We start from the raw sequence: 21,364 nt of genomic DNA on the forward strand, positions 1-21,364 counted from the left end.
GAGCTAACTGGCTAGGCTAGGCTGTCTGGCTAGAGAGCCTGCGGGATCTGCCACTCTTGCCTTGACAACACTGAGTTTATATATACACACTGCCACCTCCAGGTTTTTACAGGCTTGCAAGGCTCATGCTTGCAAAGCTACTGGTAGCCATCTCTGTAGCCCGGGATGCTGCTTTTCTGGGTGGATTGATTTGTTTTGAGCACAGAGATGGGGGTGGAGGGACCCAGGTGACCTGTGAGTATGTTCCATGTCCTTAGTCAACCACCCTAGCCACCGCCTACCACTGTGTTAAATTGTGTGTGTGTGTGTGTGTGTGTGTGTAAATCAGAGGACAACTTGCTCCAGTCAGTATTCTAACACCATGTGGGTTCTGTGGATCAAATACAGGCCATCAGCCTTGGCAACACGAGCTTTTGCCGGCTGAGCCCTCACACTGGCCCCTCTGCTTGTGTAGATTCCACCCAGGTGGCCCAGGGGACATCTCTCTGGCCACCAGGTTTGGCAGTTCTAAAAGTTTGCAGTGGGGTGACCTTTCTCCGGGAAGCTCTGAGATCTGATTCTGTGGCTATGGGTCCATGGAACAAGACCTGGTCCTAGTGATGCTGAGGCATCAGGAGAGTCTTCCGGCTGGAACAGTGTGCAGCCGCCTGAGCCACCTCTGGCTGGAGACTGTCAGGCTGGCGTTTTCTCAATTCAAGTGGCAGCTCTAGCCAGCCACTTAGTGGAAAATCGCCCATAAAAGTGCACTTGAATTATAGGCCATAAACCCACAACCCCCCTGAGTAGCTGACCTTTCTGCTCCCTGGAACTCAGGTGCCTTTGGGATCAATGAAGCTCTGCCCGCCTCCCCTCAGGGAATCAGCAGAAGGTGAAAACACACACAACACACTCCTGGCTGCAGCTTCTCATTCCCTCCTCCCAGAAAAAGGCACAAGGGAACCAGCGTGCTCCTTCTCCCCGGCCCCTTCTGCAGTACCTTCTCCTTCTGTACGGGGGCCCTGGTGTCAAATGGCCAAGGGGCTCTGTTAGATGCTGCTCTCCACCTGGGCTAACCTGGGCTAACCTAGCAGGTGCTGGATGGAGCGCCCGCATCTAAACTGCCCCCCCAACCCAGGGTCACCACATGCTTTGCTCTTTATTCCTCCGCCTAGAGAGAGTCATTTGGCTGACATTATTGGGTAAGATCCTGAACTCAGTCCTGAAACTTCAGATCTGACCTGCTTTCTAGGAGCCCACAGTTGAGACAAGGTGACTTAGGGCAGGCATTAGGTATGTCTCCTGGTGTAAGATAACAGGAAAGGGAGAGGCAGCTGGAGGGGTGGCTGGAAGTTGTCAACTGTGACCAAAAGAGGACAGAGAATTGAGGGGGCTTCTGGTTCCAAGTCTGGACGTCTGCTTGGAGCTCTAGCTAATTATATGTATATAAAAAATACAGAGCCATAACTTGTGCCTTTCTAGAGGAATGGGCAAATCTTACCGAGTGCTATTTAGAATTACAATAGTCACAGTGCATTAGTTTAGATAGAGCAAGCCTAAGGACCTGGGTTCGGATCCTGGCACCCATGTAAAAAACAATACTTGGCATACTCCCAGAGATGTGTTTCCATGTAAATTCAGTCAAGGTGACAACTAAGACAAACTGAGGAGTTCAGGTGTGGTGTCAGACAACTTTAAACCCAGCACTGGAGAGGCAGAGGCAGGTGGATCTCCACGGATTCAAAACTAGTCTAGTCTACATAGAGAGTTCCAGGCCAGCCAGGGCTACAACATAGTGAGACCCTGTCTCAAACAAAACCAAACCAAGGAAATCTAAGAGCAGGGTGACACACATTGCCTGGAAGCAACCAGAAAGATGTGAGGAGACCTGTCATTTCATAGGTGTGGGCTCCTGGGCCCAGATCCGATCGATCCTCCTCTGATTCAGATTTTCAGAGCTGTCTTCATTTTACCAACCCAGATTCCCATCAGGAGGAGAGTAGCCACCCCTTTCTCACAGCCGAAGGAGACCAGGGTCTTTCGTCTGTAGTTCTCAGCTGGGTGAGGCCAAGAGAAGGGCCGGCGCTGCCTCCCACTCAACAGGTGCTCTAGAGGTCTGCAGCAGTGAGGCTCCTTTGAGGGGTGATGGTTTTGCTACAGGAGTTTGGAGGTGAAGAGGACACAGCAGAGATACCCCGCACAGTAGAGATGATGGTTCAGCCCTGGAAAAGTTTCCGACTGGGAGCTGGGTACCACAGCTCATGAGCTCCCTGCACATTCCCTATCGCTGGTTAGCTCAGGAGATCCTTGCCTTAGAAGCCCCTATTCTGTGACACTTGGGTGGTCATGGGAAAGTAGTCCCTGGAAGGGAGGAGGGACAGGGCAGAGGCTGTGTGGCCAGATGAAAGCTTTCATATGTAGGAATGAGGTCCTCAGGGTCTTTATTTCCTGGGCTCTGCAGCACAGCTTCTGGCATTAGGGGAACATGTGGTTGGGGGACAGCTCAGCAAGTCAGGTTGCTGGTCCCACCCTTCATGCTGTCATGGCCCATAGGGACAGATCCACCCTGATGCCACTATAATCATCTGTAACCCCAACCCTGGCATCTTTGCTTTGCAGTTCTTTGGGCAGGTGCCATCTACATCACTGGAAAGGGACCACTGTGGATGGTCTGCTCAGAGGACAGTGTGAGCCAGCCCCTCCCCCAGCCTGGAATGGGCTGAGCACGCAAGGACAGTGCATTCTGGGCTGGTACTTTTCCACCTGGCTTGAATTATTTCAGAGAGCCCGACACACAACCAGGCAGTGGATCAGTCATGGCCTCATGTCTTTAATGAATCTGTCCTTGTCAGAGCCGTCACCTCCCTGACCCAAGGTTGCTCATGGTGTGGGCTTCCAGGAGGCTTTGGGGCCTCTTCCAGCATCCTGTTTTTGCAGGCAACCAATGGCCTGCCAGAAGCAAAGGGTGGGACACCCAGCTCACTGACAGGCCACTTTGCGTCCCTAGGAGCTGAGATAGGAAGACAAGGGCTCTTAGCATCCTTGGCCTATTTGGCCATGGTCCTCCTTGCTCTCAATACCCAGTCAGCTCCCAGCAGCTGGACCAGATGCCTGCCCTATCTGCACATAGCTTCATCCCTCTCCAGGCCACTAACTCTTCCTGGAGAGTCTCACAATCCAAGGACCACGAGTTTCACAGGGCACAGGGCCTGGCGCCCTGTAATATCCTACAGAATATGTGTTAAATGGGAGCACCTGAGGGGGTGATACATGTGCCCAACAGGCACAGCACCTGGTGTTATTTCAGCCCAGGGCTTTATACTCTGACTCAGTATAAGGTGAAGGCGGAGGGGGTCATGGGTAGCAGTGGCTCATCCTCCATCTCACACTGGGGCTCAGTGCAGACTCACCGAATGCCAGAGCATGAGGCCCAAGGGGGAGAAACCAGGGGGCTTCCCAGTCAGTTCTGCAGGGGCCCAAGTGGGAGGTGATGATTTTATAGACTGAGAGCAGAGTGCTTATTTAACAATGTTGAAATCGGCAGCTGTGGTGGCTGTGCCAAGGCTTAGAACCTTCTCCAGGGAGACCGCCGGGCAGATGGTTGTTCTAGAAGAAGCTGCAAGGCCATGGCCATGTCCTTCAGGCTTCAGTGAGATGAGCTGACTGACACCTGGGTTCCTGCCAGACAACAGAGGGTCACCACTCCCTCTGACCCAGCCATAGCTTCTGGGTCACTGAAAGCAGCCCTGTCCCAGGCAAAAAACATTGTTTGTAAAGTGCCATGTACAGGCAGGCCTCTGGTCCCAGGAGACTCAGTGCAGGGAGGGGGGTCTCAGAGGCCTGTCTAAGCTGGGTCAGCCATGGCATTTGGAATCCTTGGCACTGAGTGAACACTGAAGGGACTCTGAGGACTTTGGCTCACATTCATGGCACTTTGTGAAACAGACTTGTTCTCCAAGCAAAGCTAGCCTTGTTGGAGTTACAGAAACCCCCTTCCTCCTGGCAGGTGGACTAGGCCAGGTGTACTGCTTGGCAAAGTAGCCGGGGTGGATTTCTGTGTGTGTGTGCATGAGTGTGTGTCCTGCATTGTGTGTGTGTGTGTGTGTGTGTGTGTGTGTGTGTGTGTGTGTGTGTCCAGCCCTGTGTGTGTTCAGCCCATGTCGTGTGTGTGTGTGTGTGCGTGTGCGTATGTGTGTGTGTGTCCTGCTGTGTGTGTGCATGTGTGTGTGTGTGTGTGTGTCCTGCTGTGTGTCCTGCATTGTGTATGTGTGTGTGTGTGTGTCCAGCCCTGTGTGTGTACAGCCCATGTCATGTGTGTGTGTGTGTGTGTCCTGCTGTGTGTGTGTGTGTGTGTGTGTGTGTGTGTGTGTGTGTGTCGCCCCAGGTGGATGCCCTTGTACAGTGGAAAGTCCATATGACTGTAGAGGGCCATCCCATTTGATTCATCTCTGAGAGTGTGCTCTTGCCTCCCTGACCTTGGGCTGAGTCCCTTGGCTTTCCAGCCTCGGCTGTGGGAATGGGGTAGGTGCAGGGCTGGTTGAGAAGGTGGGTTTCTCTGGGCTCTGACTCTAATGGGCTCTTCTCTCAGTAACTTAGGGGTGCCTCCAGGCCGGGGGAACTGCCCACTCACCGTGCCTCTGCCTTTTGACCTCATCTACACGGACTATCATGGCCTGCAGCAAATGAAACAGCACATGGGGCTGTCCTTCAAGAAGTACCGGTGAGAGGCCCAGGGACCATGGGACCACAGCTCGTCACCACGCCTTTCCTCCTGCCAGCTAGCCCAGGACGGAGCACTACACGACCCCCCTTCTTCCTGTTTCAGCCTTCACCTTCCCACCCCAACCAGATCACTGACAGCCCTCAAGAGCCCTCCATCCCTCTGTGGGATGGGAGGTGACCTGGAAGGAGGCCCCGAGGCATCCTGGGGCTGAGGAGGGTGGGAGAGAGCCCCTCTGGGGTCATGAGCTCTGCCCTGGAGCCTGGGGTGGGAGAGTCGGTCAGTGCCCTTCAGTGACCCCAGGATAAGGCAAGTGTGCTGCAGCCGGCAGCAGAGGGTTCGTTTTGCACTGTTTATTCCTGTGCTCTAATGCCATCAATACCCAGTGTGATTTTATTAGAGGAAGGTGACGGCCGGCGTTATTGCTTTTATTATTAATGTGTGCTGTCTGAGCATTGCCATCTTGCCCGTCCCGCCCCCTCTCCCTGGGAATCAGGAATCCTGCTGGCCTCAGCAGTCTGCAAGATTCTGGGTCACCCGGAAGGATGCTGGACGCTGGCAGCTTCGTGTGGGGGTGTCTAAGTGTCAGTGTCTTTCATTCACTCAGGGTAGGATGGGCGGGTGGGGTTTCTAGAGCTGTGGCCTCAGAGGTGACCTGGTCCTAGGTTAGCTGATCCTGTGAGAGCTCTGGGCTTCAGACCAGAAACTTTGGGGATGGGGGTGGCAGTGGAGTACGGAAGCCGGGGTCGGGACCTCTTTTGAGACCTAGGAGGGGTCACCCTTGCAGAGGAGGCTTGGGGCAGCCTCCCAAGCCCAGTCTCCAGGCCCCTACCCATGGACACTGTTCTTCCCAACAAAGCATAGCTTACAAATGACTCTGGGCATGAAGAGTTGCCCCAACCCCTTCAGATACCACCACACTTCCTAGCCTTCCTCCAGTGGAGGTTTGGCTTCTGGGTACCAACCAGGGGCCAGGCATTAAGAGTGACCAAGCTACCCTGAGGCAGCTGGACTGCTATTCCTGTCAGGGAGGCTGGCACGGAGAGGGTGAAGCTCCTGCTACGGTCACACAATGAGGCAGCGCCTAAGTGAAGCTCTTGCCAAGCACTGTACTTCCCTGACCTAGCCACAGCATTGTCACAGGGGTGGCCCTAGTCCAGGGGCACACAAGGGTATGACCCGAGTCCTGTTTCTCCCGGGGGAGGGCAGGTGCAGAATCCGAGTCATCGACACCTTTGGAACGGAGCCAGCGTACAACCATGAGGAGTACGCCACACTCCACGGCTACCGGACCAACTGGGGTTACTGGAACCTTAACCCCAAGCAGTTCATGACCATGTTCCGTGAGTGCTACCAGGAGAGACGGGGTCTCCCCAAATGTGCAGGGGTGGGTCTCCCCAGGTATACAGGGGTGGGTCTCCCCAGGTGTACAGGGGTGGGTCTCCCCAGGTGTGCAGGGGTGGGTCTCCCCAGGTGTGCAGGGGTGGGTCTCCCCAGGTGTGCAGGGGTGGGTCTCCCCAGGTGTACAGGGGTGGGTCTCCCCAGGTGTGCAGGGGTGGGTCTCCCCATGTGTGCAGGGGTGGGTCTCCCCAGGTGTGCAGGGGTGGGTCTCCCCATGTGTGCAGGGGTGGGTCTCCCCAGGTGTGCAGGGGTGGGTCTCCCCAGGTGTGCAGGGGTGGGTCTCCCCATGTGTTCAGGGGTGGGTCTCCCTATGTGTGCACTCTTCCTCTCAGGCCAGTGGAACTCATCAAGCCCCTGTCATCCCTTTGGGTAGAGGGAAGCAGGAATCACAGAGACTGAACGAGGCGTGCCCAGTGCTGACACAAGGCTGGGAGTCCTGAGAAGCACCTAGCTCAGAGCAGGGGGCCCAGTGGCCTTCCTTCCAGAGGTTTCCCAAACCAACCAGAGAAACTGGGGGTGGGGCAAAGGGATGGCAATGAAGCAGGTGAATGAGCTTGAAGGGTGTGAAAACTTGGAAACTCCAGGCCTGGGGTGAGCCTGAGGAAGGGAGTGAAGGAAGCCGTGGAAGGTGAGCCTTAGGAGCCGAGTGTCAGCCATTTGTTTTGTTTGTTTGTTTGGCTGGTGTTTGCTTTCTCAAGACAGGGTTTCTCTGTGTAGTCCTGGCTGTCCTGGCACTCGCTCTGTAGACCAGGCTGGCCTCAAATTCAGAGATCCACCTGCCTCTGTCTCCAGAGTGCTGGGATTAAAGGCATGTGCCACCACCGCCCAATTGAGTGTCAGCCATTTGTATCTTGCTTTTTATTTCTGGTGCTGGGGACCACATGTAGGACCTTGTACATGTTAGGCCAGTTGCACCCCAGTCTCTACCTTTTAAAACTTTGAGATAGGGAGCTCAATATGTACCCCGGTCTGGGTTTGAACTCCTGCCTCAGCCTCCCAAGTGCTGGGATTTCGTTCCTGTGTGGTTCTTGCCTAAGGGCCTATTAGGTATCAGTTATTCCATTTATTTACTCTTTTGTGCTTACTGGGGGTGGCGGCATTAGAGCACACACATGCTGTGGAGGTCACACGACAACTTACAGGAACCTGTTCTTTCCTTCTGACCCTGGGATCGAACTCAGGTTGCCGGGCTTGGCAGCCGGCACCTCCCCCACCCTGAGCCATCTGCCTGGCCCTCAGCTGTCACTCTTAATTGTAGTCTTCCTTTGCTGTGAGCAGAGTAGCATCATAAGCATCTAATTTGTGACACTTCAGAGGCTCTGGGCCAGAAAGCCAGATAAGCCGCCTCGTTAGGGATGTGTCTAAATTAAGAGCAGAGTGGGTTCCGCGCAGTTCCCGGGGCCTTGCAGAGGATATGATCTTTATTTACGGCGTCAGACTCATGGCATTTCTGTCAATAGCTTAGGTTCAGACTGCACTGGGCAGACAGGAGATACCATGGTCAGAGAGTAATGGCTTCACTAACTTCCAGAACTGGAGTACAATTCCTGCAGCCCAGGGTCTAGATTAGGAAACTGAGGCCCAGGGAGGTATTGCACCCTGTCTGGGGGCACACTGCTCTGTGGAGATCACTGTTTACAGGGGACCCCTTTTGGAAGTTCTGTGGGGCCCAGAGGGAAGTGTGGTTCCTGTATAATGTGGAAAGCCTCTGACAGTGGCACACTGCTCTGGTCAGTGTGGAGACAGAAGACAGAAGAGGCTAAGAGGTTTCTGCAAGAACCTGACAAGATGGCTCACCAAGTACAGGAGCTTGCCTCTCAGCCTGATGACCTGAGTTCAATCCCTGGGGCCCACACTGTGGAAGGAGAGAACCGACTCCCACAAACTTCTCTGACCTCCACACATGCACTATATAACACACAAGTGCACACACGTATGCATATACACAGCTAATTAGTTAATTAATGCTAGAAAATATTTTACAAGAATCTGCATGGGTAGAGCTCTTTGAACGTGGAGTTCTAGACTTGGCAAACTCCAGCTCATCCTCCTGAACCCCAAGTCAAATGTGCCTTCTTTCTCTCATTGCTTACACTGGTCTCCTCGTCCTCTGTTCCCCACAGGGTGTGCTTCCTTACCTGATCATTAATCTGTCCTTCCTAGTATTTTGAGACAGGGTCTTGTGTAGCCCAGGCTGGCTCTCTTTTCCTCCCTGGTCTAACCTTCACCTGCCCTTAGAGCTCTTTGTGTAATTGTGCCTGTCATTTTAATTGGTCACCATGCTTCCCTGTCCATTCACACTGACTGATTCAGCTAATTATATATTCTAAATCTGTCCCTTCTGGTGCAGTGCAGGGCAGTCCTGATGTGTCCTCAGCTACTGAGCTGAGGGAGGCCACCAGCCCAGCTGGAGGCAGAGGGAAGGGAGGCAGCCAGGCATCCATCCAGGAGGGTCTGACTGCCTTTCTGGGGGTGCTTCTAAAGTTGAGAAGAGTCTAGGTGACAACAGGACTGTCACCTGTCCTCGTTACCACACGGAGAGCTCCGGGCAGGGCTCTGCCTCACCTTCTGAAGCCAAAAAAAAGGCCTGGGACTGTGCTGTAACCAGCCAAGGGCCATGAGCATTCCCAGGCATTGTGGTGGGAAGCACCAGGGGCTGGGTGTGTGGTCCAGTTGGCAGAGGGCTTACTTAGCATGGATGGGACCCTGGGTTCCCTCTCCAGCATCACATAAGCAGGGCATGCAGGCATACACCTGTAATCCCAGCAGTTAGAAGGCGGAGGCAGGAGAATCAGAAGTTCAGGATCACCCTCAGTTACACAGGAGAGAGCCTAAAATGCCCCAGGTATGGATTGGAATGTCCTGTGGTGCCCACCTCTCCCTGCTGAGGGAGGCTAGGGCATGGATCATTAGCATCTGGAGTAGGAAATGGGGTGACAGGAGTTTAGATTGTCCCAGCAGACTGAGCACGCCTTGCTTGCAGCCAGCACTCCCCAGAGTTCCACCCTTTCAGGAAGGCAGTGAGCTCTGGAGACACTTGGTTCCAGGTCCGAGCCCCTCCCAGGAAGGCTATCTGAAGATGGGCAGGTTTACCCCCGTTGGATCCCAGGACCTCAGCTGTGTTCAGTACTGCAGACTGCTGCAGGAGGAGGAGGAATTTCTTCATTACCTTAATTTTTAAAAGCATTACTTAAATAAGGAGAGAGCCCTTTTGATTATATAACCTGCTGGGCAAATTGTATGTATTGGGTAATCTTTTAACAATAATGCAATAACAATGCTTTTCTGAAAATCTAACCAAATAATAAATAAATTATTAAAAGGAGCTAAAACTCACTTTGCCCCTGAGGGGTAGTGAGGAAGCCAGACCCTGCCTGGGGCTGGGGCTCTGGAAGTGAATTCTCTGGAAGAGAATCTTTATCTTAATTCTCTGTTGTGTTCTCAGGAGAGAAATGGTCAGGGGACCCCAAGGGAGCCTGGTAGACCCCAGAGAGACTCCTGAGGGTGTGTGTGTGTGGGGGTAGGGACCCTGTCAGAAAAGGGAGGGGCTTAGTCCAGGCAGAACAAAGGCAGGAAGGTGTGATAGTGAAGGTGTTTTGGCTGGGGACACTGAGGTGAGCTGGGGACACTGGTGAGCTGACACTGCTGAGACCTGACCTTATTCCGGCAAGAATAACTGAATAGTCTGTACTAGAACTTCCTCCAGTCAGAGAGTGCCATGTGGAAGACTAGGCCCCCAGGGTAGAGGATGTCCCCACCTGGAGTGGGTGGAGCCTGGAGATTGTGAGAGGGAGCACCCCTACCCATGGGGCTTTGGGCAGGGTTAGGAACCTTATAGGACCCAAGTCAGAAAGGATTGTTCTAGAGAAAAGAACTTTGGAAACAGGGAGACAGCTGTCAGTGTGCTGGGGACTGTAGAGGAGAAACCCCTGTGGTGACATGTGTGGGGTGGAGAAAGGAGCCAAGATGGAGACAGTGCCCTGGAGAAGGGAGTGAGCAGAGAGGGGAGTCCCAGCTGGGTTACCTAGACTCAAGTCAGCCATCTGAAAACAAGCCGGAGCCAGGTGGCCCTGCTGGTTCTCTTCTCCAGGCCAGACCACCCATGGGTGCTGTCCCCATGTGCTCAGTGGGAGTTCCTGGGAGAGGTAGGTCCAGGGAGGCCGGGGCTGCTGCTCAGATGTTTGTTTGATAACCCCGTCTTCCCCTCTCTGTGGCCCAACTGTAGCTCACACCCCAGACAACTCCTTCATGGGCTTCGTGTCTGAGGAACTCAATGAGACTGAGAAGCAGCTCATCAAAGACAGCAAGGCCAGCAACATGGCGGTGGTGTACGGCAAGGAGGCGAGTATCTGGAAGGTGAGCCCCGGCAGGCCCACTGCCCTGCTCCAATGCAGGCCATGCCCACTGCAAAGCCACGCTTGCCAGAATGTAGGCCACGCCCATGCCTGTGCTGGACATAGCCACTGTACTTGCCATGCCGACTCAAGTATAGGCCACACCCATTCTGGCACAGCCCATGCCCACTGCACTAAGTGCCTGCCACAGCCACACTGCTGCACCTGATTCCAGTGCAGGTCACATGCAAGACTGAAGGCTCCAGCCACACAATCACAGGACTTGTCCAGCCCTGTGTCGGCGAAGCCCATGGCCGTGCATGGGTTCAGGGAATCCAGAATGCAGCTCCATCTACTGCACTGCACCCCAGAGGAGAGACTGTATGTCTTGCTAATGGTTCAGGGCAGTCCCCAATAAGATGGTGACAGGCCCCCTCACCCCTGGGCTCTTCCCAGAGACCTAGATGGTTTCTCAGTGGAGGAAACCCCCTATCCCCACTTCTTGGAACTGATGAATGAAAGAAGCCCCACAGGCAGGCTTAGGCTGGACGGGAACTTTGTGGGGTGAGAGGTGGGGGTGGGGCTTACAAATTAGAACCCTACCTTCCAGCTTGGGTCCCCCATCCCGGGAAACTTGTGAGGGGTGATACCTGCTTCTGGTCACTAACCTGCTCTCTCTGTTCCCTGTGCTCCGTGGTGCTGAGGCAGCTCCAGGTATGGAACAGACCCCTCCCTCCCCCCACTGCGTGCGTGCATGCCTTCCTCCAGCAGTGGCTACATTGTGGGGTCTCTGTGAGGATGTGTCCTTGACTCTGACTTGAGCTTCACGGATGTACCAGGGTGGGGAGGGGTGAGTGGGGAGAGCAGGGTCCAAGGAGCAGTCTTCCCTGGGGTCCCTGTGAGGACAGAGACAAGTTCCTGGGCACAGCCACAGACAAGGCTGAAGGTGGGAGGGACAGAAGACAGGCAGGAAGCAGATTGTATGAAGTCAGATTTGGGCTGGGGAGTGTGGCTTATCTGGAGTGCACAAAGCCCAGAGTTCAGGCTCCAGTACCCATAAGCATCGTGGTCGGAACAAGCCTGGAGTGTCAGAATTTGGGAGGTAAAGACAGGATGATGACAAGTTCAAGGTCATCCTGGGGTACATAGCTAGTGTCTTGCATCAAGCTGGTGACACTTTGTCTTATTTGAAAATTCTCATGCCAGATTGGGTAGGATTAAGTCAGCTGTCACAGGTTTATAGTAGTCTGACAAGATGGGTATCTCTGAAGACAGGGTCTTGCTGTGTAACCCAAGGGCTCTGAATTTACTATGTAACTCTGGTCATGCGTGTGGCAATTCTCCTGCCTCAGCCTCCCAAGTGTTGGGGTTACAGGTCTGCACCACACCTGGCTAAACCTTGACTTTAATAGAAATCAAAGGCTGTCTTTTATGGACAGTACTTCTGGTGCTGTGGCCAAGAAGTCTGTTTCCCCCAAAGTCTCAGCTTCTCTGCTTTCCTCTGTCAGTATCATGGTTTTAGTTTTTGCTTTTGAGTCTATGATCCATTTTGAGTTAAGTTTGCCATGTGATGGGATATACGGATTCAAATTCTTCCAATTCTGAGTTACCCCACTGGGTCCCAGGCTCGGACAACCTCTCCCTTTCTTTTGTGTGGATGGCAAGTGCTCTAGATCTCTTGTTGAAAATGCCTTCTTCCCCCTCAGAAACCCCCTCCCTATTCAGCCGTGGGGTGACTGGGTGTGGGATCTCAGTCTAGACTCATATGTCATCACAATGTCAGTACCACACTGTCCCCACCGCTCCTGCTGCACTTAGATCTGGGGTCAGCTATTCTGTGAGTCTTTCCTTGGACTGCCAGCTCCCAAATAATGACACAGAGACTTCTAAGTATGAAAGCTTGGCCTTAGCTTAGGCTTATTCTCAACTAGCTCTTATAATTTAAATTAACCCATTTATATTAATCTATATTTTGCCACGTGGCTCATTACCTCTGCTCAGTACTGTGTGTCTCATTTCCTCCATGTCTGGCTGGAGAATCCTGACTCCCCCCAGAGTTCCTATCTCTTCCCAGAAGTCCCGCCTTGCCTCTCTTGCATAGCTATTGGCCATTTAGCTCTTTGTTAAACGAATCAGAAGGTGCCTTGGCAGAGACACATCTTCACAATGCACAAAAAGATTATGCCACAATAGCTCCTTCTGCTGATGCTCTTGTCCAAAGTTGTACCTCAGTTTTAAGTCCCCAGATTAGTCTAACCCCATTCATTTCTGCTGCAAAGCCTTCTGGGTTTTTAGTAGGATTTTTTTGGTTGTCTTGAATTTTTTTATGTGTTCTGGAAACAAATATGAAAAAAAGGCATAAGAATAATTTTTTTAAAGATTTTATTTATTATGATTAATTTATTATTATAAAGATTTATTATTATGTATACAACATTCTGCTTCCATGTATATCTGCACACTAGAAGACGGCACCAGGTCTCATAACGGATGGTTGTGAGCCACCATGTGGTTGCTGGGAATTGAACTCAGGACCTCTGGAAGAGCAGTCAGTGCTCTTAACCTCTGAGCCATCTCTCCAACCCCGGCATAAGAATAATTTGAAATCAAAACTGATGCCATTTTCTTCCAGAGAAGATGAGCTTTGACTCCTAGCTTGTAGCTGGGGTCCTAACCGTCCCAGATCACCTCAATAACTTATAACAACTGAAACAATTCAAGTCAGACATTTCTCCTGTGAGGGCGCTCTAGCTCACTTTCAGCTAATACCCTAGGTCTCCAATCTTCCACCACCTTCTTCCTTCCTAGATGAAAGGAAGGATGCATGGATGAGTGGGTGGAAGGATGGATGGACAGATGGATGGATGGACAGATGGATGGATGGATGCATGTGTGGGTGTATGGGTGGAAAGGTGGGTAGAGGGATAGATGGGTTGATGTACTTCTGGGTGGGTGGGTAGGTAGGTAGAAGGATGGATATGTGAATGGATGGTCATGTAGATGGATGGATGGATGGAAGGACAGACAGACAGGGTATGTGTAAACAGATTCATGGTTGCATTGACAGAAGGATGGGTGAATGTGTGAGACAGTTCCAGAGAGCTCCACGGATCCTCAGAAAATTCAGGTTCACGGCTACATTTAAGTACTGGGTCTCCTTGGACTTCTTTGGAAAACAGTCAGTTCCATGGCTAGAGCCAACCCTAATGCCTCTGGTTTAGTTCAAGCCCTGAAACTCACAGATGAAAATCTTGAGGGTCAGAGAGGAGAGGGACCTTGCCCAAGTCTAACAGCAAGTTAATAATCATTCCAAAAGAAGGCCCGGTCTTCTGATGCTGGAGCAGGGGTGCCTGATGTACCAGCTCTGCCTTCTGAGTGTTAGGGGAGGCTCCCCCATCTGCTCCTCCTCGTGCAGGGCAAGGAGAAGTTCCTGGCCATCCTGAACAAGTACATGGAGATCCATGGCACGGTGTACTATGAGAGCCAGCGGCCCCCTGAGGTTCCTGCCTTTGTAAAGAACCATGGTCTCCTGCCACAGCCTGAGTTCCAGCAGCTGCTGCGTAAGGCCAAGGTGAGGCTCTGGCCGATGTCCCACCCTGAGGGCCACATCCATGGATGAGCAAGCTGGACACCTCCATGTGCTCTGCCTCCCAGAATCCTAGCAGACTTGCAGGTATCAGGCAGGCCGGGAGACCTCCATTGGGAGATCTATGGGAATGGAGCTGTGCTGTACCCCTCTCCCCTCTCAGTCCTAGCAGAGTCCCAGGGCTGGCCAAACTGTAAAAGCTGTGGAGGGGCAGCCACACAGCTGAGGGTCTCCACAGGGCCATTAGTCCCAAGAGGCTGCTTCTGTTAATCCCCAGAGTTGGATCTCTGCAGCTATACTAAGTACACTGGGAATGACCCTGTGGCTGGCCCTGGAGCATCATCTGAGGCCAGAGAGTCTCCCACTGACATCCAGTCCCTCTCTGGCCTTTCCTTGGGTCTCTTAGATATGTATGTGTTGGGAGCAGGAAGGATGAGGTAACCCCCACAGTGGCCCTGGACTAAGAATTACTTATTGAACACCTTCCTGGAGTGGATATGGTCACTAATAGGATGGATGTTTAACATCTCGAACAAGCCAAGGGCCCTTGAGAGCTGGGATATCTGGGGTGGCTTCTCTTTTCCCTCCAAAAGAATAGCTTGATGGAGCTGGGGGGAGGGGGCATTTATAGAACCAGACTGTTCCTTTCACAGTGGGGAAACTGAGACCCAGGGAGGGGAAAGGCATCTTTATAGCCCCCAGTGATCTGTCTATACTGCCCCTGCAGCCTCCTGTGAATGCTGAGACCATCCTTGCCTCTGGCTTCTGGAATCCTGGGCTGAGCTGGCTCAACCTCCCTAACCATTGGCTCACCCCACCCCACCCAACATCTGGGTCTCAGTTCTCTCCTTCCACCGTGTGGGTTCTGGGTGTTACAAGTGGGTCTGGGGTCCTATGGAAATGACTACACAATCCAAAGTATTTCATGAAAGCCAAAAAGGTTTTTGCAGAGGGAGCATAGCCATGTAAGGAGGGTTTGTATTTCCAGCGCAGAGGGGTCCTGTGCCTCAGTCGAGTGGTCAGAGCTCAGCCTCATGCTTTTAGCTGATTGGCTAACTCAGTGCAGTCGAGCACATCCTTTTGTCTTAGAGAAATGCTGACTGGGGGAGGGGTTTTTGCCACATGGTGTCTTCTCTAATTTCTTTAAATGTAAAACGTTCTTCATCTCATTTAACCCACTGAAGAGAAACAAAACAAAACAAAAACGATGTATTTCATTTTCATTTCCCACGTGGAAGCTGAGCTCGGGTCATCAGGCTTGGTGCCTTTACCAGTTGAGCCATCTTCAGGCTTGGTGGCAGGCAGGTGCCTTTAGCGCCTGAGCCGTCCGTCTTGCCTGCCCTCTGCTTCCAGCTCTTTATAGGGTTCGGATTTCCCTATGAGGGTCCGGCTCCACTGGAGGCCATTGCCAATGGTTGCATCTTTCTTCAGTCTCGCTTCAGCCCGCCCCACAGCTCCCTCAACCACGAGTTCTTCCGGGGCAAGCCCACCTCCAGGGAGGTGAGCCGAAGGGCCCTGCTCCAGATCTGGGAGTCTGAGAAGGGGTGCTGAGCCTTGGGGTGCCGAGAGGGAAGGGATCAGGGTGGGTGCCTGAGCTCGGCCCAGCTGCAGGCTGAAGCAGCCTCCTGTTGGTCCTGGGCAGGTCTTCTCCCAACATCCCTATGCAGAGAACTTCATCGGCAAACCTCACGTGTGGACTGTGGACTACAACAACTCAGAGGAGTTTGAAGCAGCTGTCAAGGCCATCATGAACACCCAGGTGAGACCCTGACAGAAGGAACTTCCCAGAGAACTCGCTCAGGCTTGGAAGGGAGTCCAGCCCGTTCCTGCTTAGCACAACCCTGAATCAGGCCGCATGGACTAGAAAGGGAGGCATGGGTCCCTTCCAAACTCGGTGTGTAGGGAAGGGAAGAGAGTGCCTCTCTGCTGTGAGCAACCTGCACCTCCTTATTTGGCAACTGTGGGTCAGAGACCATTTACTAAGCCCCTTGGAGGGCCAGGCCCTGCAAGCACTCTTGGCACAAGTGAGGAACTTAGCAGGTGTTCTCAGGGTGCCGCCAGCATGGGTCTGTGCCCTTTGGGCAGCAGTTAGTAGTTGTGATCACACCCAGCTGTTCTTGGGACGCTGCTTCACTTGCAAGTTCTAGTTCAGCAAGCCATGTGTCATGTGTGGATGGCCACAGAACTGGTTCAAGGACTGCCTATTGAATACCAAGAACAGAGAATTGGGAGCCCTTTAGTGTGGGAGGCCTGGTGTGTGGGCATTTGAGGGATGAGGGTGAGAAGGGTGGAAACCTGAGAAGCAGGTGTCTTCACAGCTTCCAGTCACTCCTTGTGCTGAGCACGTTATTCCAAGAAAACTTATTCCTTTTTTAAAGTGTTTATTTTATTGTTTCTATTTATAAGGGTGTGTGTGTGTGTGTGTGTGTGTGTGTGTGTGTGTGTGTTCATGCTCACAGAGGCCAGAAGAGGGTGTCATGTCAGCTCCTGTGGCGCTGGAGTTATAGGGAGGTGTCAGCTACCGCTGTGGGTTCTGGGAACCAAATTCAGGTTCTCTACAAGAGCATCAAACACTTCTTTAAAAGATTTATTTCTTTTTATTTTATGTGTATCAGTGTTTTGCCTGCATGTGTGTCGGTACCAAGTGTGTGCCTGGTGCCCACAGGGATCCATCCCCTGAAACTAGAGTTACAGACTGTTGTGAACCTCTTACAAGAATAGCCAGTATTCTTAACTGCTGAGCCATCTCTATAGCTTCCCCAAGAGAACTTATTAAAAAATGTATTGAGCTGAGTGTTTCCAGGTTTCCATCCATCTTGGCCGGGAGGGCGTGGTAGATCACAGGATGGACAGAAAGCAGTGAGAATATCCACCTGTGCTGCCCGGTGACCCTGTCCCTTAACTGTCTCTCAAAACACCTGCAGACACTCAGAGGCATGCTTCCTTGGCTCAGAAGCAGGTGATTGTGGCAGGACCCAGCACAGGGAGTCACTTCTGCTGGTGACTTCCAGGTGATGGGCAGTGTCAGTAGGAGAGAATGTTTTCTTTTTACCCTTTGAGTCTTGCTTTGTCTTAAGAAAGAAAGAAAGAAAGAAAGAAAGAAAGAAAGAAAGAAAGGAAGGAAGGAAGGAAGGAAAAGAAAAGACAAAACCCCGAACATCTGTTAATCTAAAAAATAAAACAAGAAGGAAAACAGTAGGTATTATCCATCTGAGAGGGATCCCAAAACAGCTAGAGTCGCAGCTCTCAGCCTTCTCTTCCCCTGTAGCCCAGAGAGGCTCAAATATCTCAAAGATCCACTCCCTTGGAAGCTAAGGCAGGAGGGTTGGGGATTCTGGGGCACCCTGGGCTACATAGCCTGAGCAGGCTGGGAATTCACAGCACAGAGCCTGCGCCAGCCCCCTTAGCTGTGGCCTTGAAATCTGCATTTCAAACAGACACCCTGGGAGACAATTGCCCTATTTCAGTAGATAAGCTTGGGAACAGCTGGCTGGGTCTCAAGGGAATGTGGCCACCTTGAGGAAATGTCCTGGCTTGTTCTGCAAGTGTGGGGCCTTTGAGAATTCAGGGAGAGAGGGAGGGAGGAGGAGGAGCCAGGAGGCTGGCAAAGGAGACTGAAGCTTCCCAGGTCAGCATGCCCCACCCCGAGGAAAGCACAGAACCTGAGCTGTGACTCCTGCCTGTGGACACATGGCCCAATGGGGATGTTCCAGGTGGGAGGACAGGAGGAGACATGCTACCTCTGAGTGACCTCCCTCATCCCCCATTTTCCACGGGACTAGTCCTTGTCACTGTCAGACAGATGGCAGCTGCTCCTACAGTTTGACCCAGTGGGGTCATCTCCAGCTTCAAGCTGGCTGGGCTGCCTGGGAAGGCACCTCACACAGGGGACCTTTGAGTTGCCTGTGACAGGGGCTATTTGCTGTCACTCAGGAACAGAGAAGCTTCATGTGGAGGGAGATCTCCCTCCCAAGACCTGTTTATAGCTGTTTCCAAACCTTCCCCCACAAGCCCCAGAGGCATCCAGACCAGAGCTAGGTGGGCCCTGGTATTCTGACTGAGTTTCCGGCTTGGGCAGCAGCTAGCTGCTGGTCATTCAACCATCAGCTCAGAAACCAGAGCAGGGTGGGACAGGACTGTGGGAAGTATAACTTGGGAAGTGTGGTTATGTTTTTGTTTGTGTTTTAACAAATAAAGCTTGCCTGAAGATCAGAGTGTAGAGCTGGCCACTAGTTAGCTCTAGAGGCCAGGCAGTGGTGGGGCACACCTTTAACCCCAGCACGTGGGAGGCAGAGACAGGTGGAGCTCTATGAGTTCAAGGCCAGCCTTCATTTTTTGAGTCAGGGTCTCTCACTGAACCTGAGGCTTGTCCATTTGGCCAGGCTGGCTGGCCAGTGAGCTCCAGGGATCTCCTCTCTCCTGCTCCACACCAAAGCAGGGTTTATAGGAGCATGCTGCCCTGCCTGGCTTTTCTGCTGGCTTCCTAAATACTCCATCCATCTGCCTAGTCTAGGTTGCTGTACAGCATCTAGACACTTGCACAGACACCACAGGGCCTTTCTTTGGGGGTGTGACAAAATTCATCTTGTTCCATCCAACTGGGATGTGTAAGTGCCCTGTGCTCCTCAGTGTGAATGCTCTGGGTTTTGTGTGGGATACAGGGTGGGTGTAGGTGCTTCTGTATGTGTGGCTGGCTCCTGAACACCTGCTGTGTGCCAGGTACTGTGCCAGAACAAGGGGGCCAGTGGTGGACAAGCCACAGTCCCCACCTTCAATGGCTTTGCAGGCTCATGCAGGAGATGGGGGATGAACAGGAAATGGTGACCCTAGGAGAGGACCGTTAGGGTCCCTAGCAGTCAGTCCTGAGAGCCACTGAGAACACATTCCTCACCCAAGGATGGCTAGGCTCAGGGTGGCTCAGGGGTGGGTAGGTGATGCCTGAGAGGGATGAAGAGTTGGGAGTGGAGCCTCGGGGAGTGATGGGTTTTGGAGACGGGTGGGGCTGGAGGACTGGACTGTATGAATCCTAGACTGACACCCCTGAGGGTATCTCTGGGGACAGGCTGTGTGAGCTAGTAGAGGGGCCAGGTGGATGGTTGGCTGGCTTTCTGAGCTGAGAGTGCCAACCTGGTCTCTGATGCTGAGCATGCGTGTGGCTCCGGCAGCCAGGTCCCTCTGCCCATTTCTTGCACAGGTCGAGCCTTATCTGCCCTACGAGTATACATGTGTAGGGATGCTGGAAAGGATCCATGCTTACATCCAGCACCAGGTAAGTCACCCTGCGACCTCTGCCCCAGGGACTTGAGGCTGTCACTCCAAAGCCTATCACTGCAGAGTGGGGCCATGCTGACGCTGGGGTCTATGCAGACTGCAGTTACGGGCAAGCCATACACTCAGCTCTGCTCTCCACGGTGGGGGTTTGGGGGATGGGATCCAACAGTCATGGATATCAGTCCCCACCCTGCCCCACAGACGAAAACACAGAGGCTAGTTTTGGTTTTTTGTTATTTTAGTCATTTTTAAGTTTGAAAACTGAGCTAATGGAACAGGCAGGAGCCCCTGCTCACCACCCTCAAGGGAATCAATGAGATAGGGGCTTGCATAGAGGTCTGCCCTGAGAAATGGGAGCAAGGTCTGCTCCTGAGTTGGCTCAGACATACCATACAGCCCCAGTGAGCACGCAGCAGACAGGCAGCCATCTTCTTAAAAAGTTCAGAATTTTGAACAGAAGCCAGCCAGTGAAGCACAGGTCAAGGGACCTGCCCAGACCTCATGATCTGAGCTGCCATAAGCTCCAGGTGGCCTGGCTGTGCTCTATCAGATTCCAGATGTGAGAGAAAGCCAGAAGATGCAGAGCTGTGGAGCTCGGGACCTTGGCTGTTAGATCTGGGCAGATGCCATGTATGTCTGAACTTTGGCCGGCCACGGTATGAGCATTAGGACCTGGAGGCAGGTTCTGAACTGTCCCTCTGCAGATAAGATTCCAGAGGCCCCTGAGGAGAGCCTCGGAGGCCAGCACAAGGCTCTGTCCCCATGCTGAGCAGGGCTCATGGGCCTCAAGCTGACCCTGAGGCTGACCCCAGAAGTGAGGTCATGCAGGGTAGATGACTCCCAAACAGGTGAGAGTTCAGAGCCCGCCTCTCTGCCTTCCAGGCCCGAGTCCCTCCCTGGCTTGTGTCCTCTACTCTTTGTGCAATAATTAGCATCCATTCTCTGGGCAAGTTGGTATTGCAGAAACAATGCTTGAGACGGCTTGGCCCTCAGTAAGTGCTCAGTAGTGGCTCTTACTGAAATTGTAGTGCTGGGCACTCTAGACAAAACCCATCTCCTTCCCTAATACCTCTCTTTTCCTGACAGGACTTCTGTGCAGGTCCAAGCCCGGTCCCACCAGGTGCCCACACTGCCCAGAGTCCCTTTGTCTTAGCTCCCAATGCCACTCATCTCGAGTGGGCCCAGAACATCAGCTCGATTGTAGGAGTCTGGCCCCCCACCAACTCTCTGCGGGCCTGGCTGGCAGCCCCTGGGAGAGCCTGCACAGATGCCTGCCTGGACCATGGGCTAGTCTGCGAGCCTTCATTCTTCCCCTATCTCAACAGCCAAGATGCATTTCTCAAGTGAGTGTGAGCCCCTCCCCGTGTCCCCACCATCCCACCTGCCTGGCTTCCCTGTGGATGGGGGTTTAATACTTTTGATTCAGCCAAGAAAGATCCATAGATGACATCCCTTCTGGCCTTGCCCTTTCCCACCTCCTTTGGCCCCTTCCCAGCCTGTGTGGCATCTCTCCAGCTGGTCACCAAGAATCCAGGCCCGTGGCTTCTCAGAGCTCTGACAGATGGCTTGTGTTTTCTCTGGTCCAGGGACGGGGTGGGCCATGCTAAGCTGGGGGCAGCTGTCATCCCACTCAACCAAGAGTGATGATGCTGATGGCACCTTTGCAGGCTGCAGGTGCCCTGTGACAGCACAGAGTGGGAGATGCATCACTTGTACCCCGCCTTTGCCCAACCCGGCCAAGAATGCTACCTACAGAAAGAGCCGCTGCTCTTCAGCTGTGCCGGTGCCAGCACCAAGTACCAGAGGCTCTGCCCCTGCCGTGACTTCCTCAAGGGCCAGGTGGCCTTGTGCCAGGGCTGCCTGTGAGGCCGGAGGCCACCCTGCCAGTGTCTGCCCACCCCTGGTTGGCAAGCAAGCACCAGCACTTTCTGAGTTGCAGCCGTGCTCACTGCACGGCTCCTGGCTCCTCGTTCCCTGACCAAGGGCAGGAAGAGGAGGCTGAGGAGACAGCAGCTCCAAGCCTGCAGCTCCATCCTAGGGGCCTCCTTGCTCTTACCACAGGACTCATGGCCAAGC

General features: G+C 53.1%; 1 protein-coding gene across 2 annotated transcripts in view; it reads left to right on the forward strand.

Moving 5' to 3' along the window:
- Positions 1–21,154, forward strand: part of Mgat5b (alpha-1,6-mannosylglycoprotein 6-beta-N-acetylglucosaminyltransferase B) — a 61,520-nt gene extending 40,366 nt beyond the window's left edge. Inside the window, exons 9-18 of one of the 2 annotated variants that reach the window (XM_027425561.2) lie at positions 4,565–4,696; positions 5,906–6,039; positions 10,323–10,453; positions 11,140–11,145; positions 13,847–14,002; positions 15,371–15,517; positions 15,660–15,776; positions 19,212–19,286; positions 20,375–20,631; positions 20,956–21,154. In XM_027425561.2, the coding sequence (XP_027281362.1) occupies positions 4,565–4,696; positions 5,906–6,039; positions 10,323–10,453; positions 11,140–11,145; positions 13,847–14,002; positions 15,371–15,517; positions 15,660–15,776; positions 19,212–19,286; positions 20,375–20,631; positions 20,956–21,154 (1,354 nt within the window). The remainder of the gene's footprint in view (positions 1–4,564; positions 4,697–5,905; positions 6,040–10,322; positions 10,454–11,139; positions 11,146–13,846; positions 14,003–15,370; positions 15,518–15,659; positions 15,777–19,211; positions 19,287–20,374; positions 20,632–20,955) is intronic. The other variant, XM_035448326.1, reaches the window with a different exon arrangement.
- Positions 21,155–21,364: the final 210 nt, after the last annotated feature.

The sequence above is a fragment of the Cricetulus griseus genome, chromosome 7, assembly GCF_003668045.3.
Source record: "Cricetulus griseus strain 17A/GY chromosome 7, alternate assembly CriGri-PICRH-1.0, whole genome shotgun sequence".
Taxonomy (NCBI): Eukaryota; Metazoa; Chordata; class Mammalia; order Rodentia; family Cricetidae; genus Cricetulus; species Cricetulus griseus.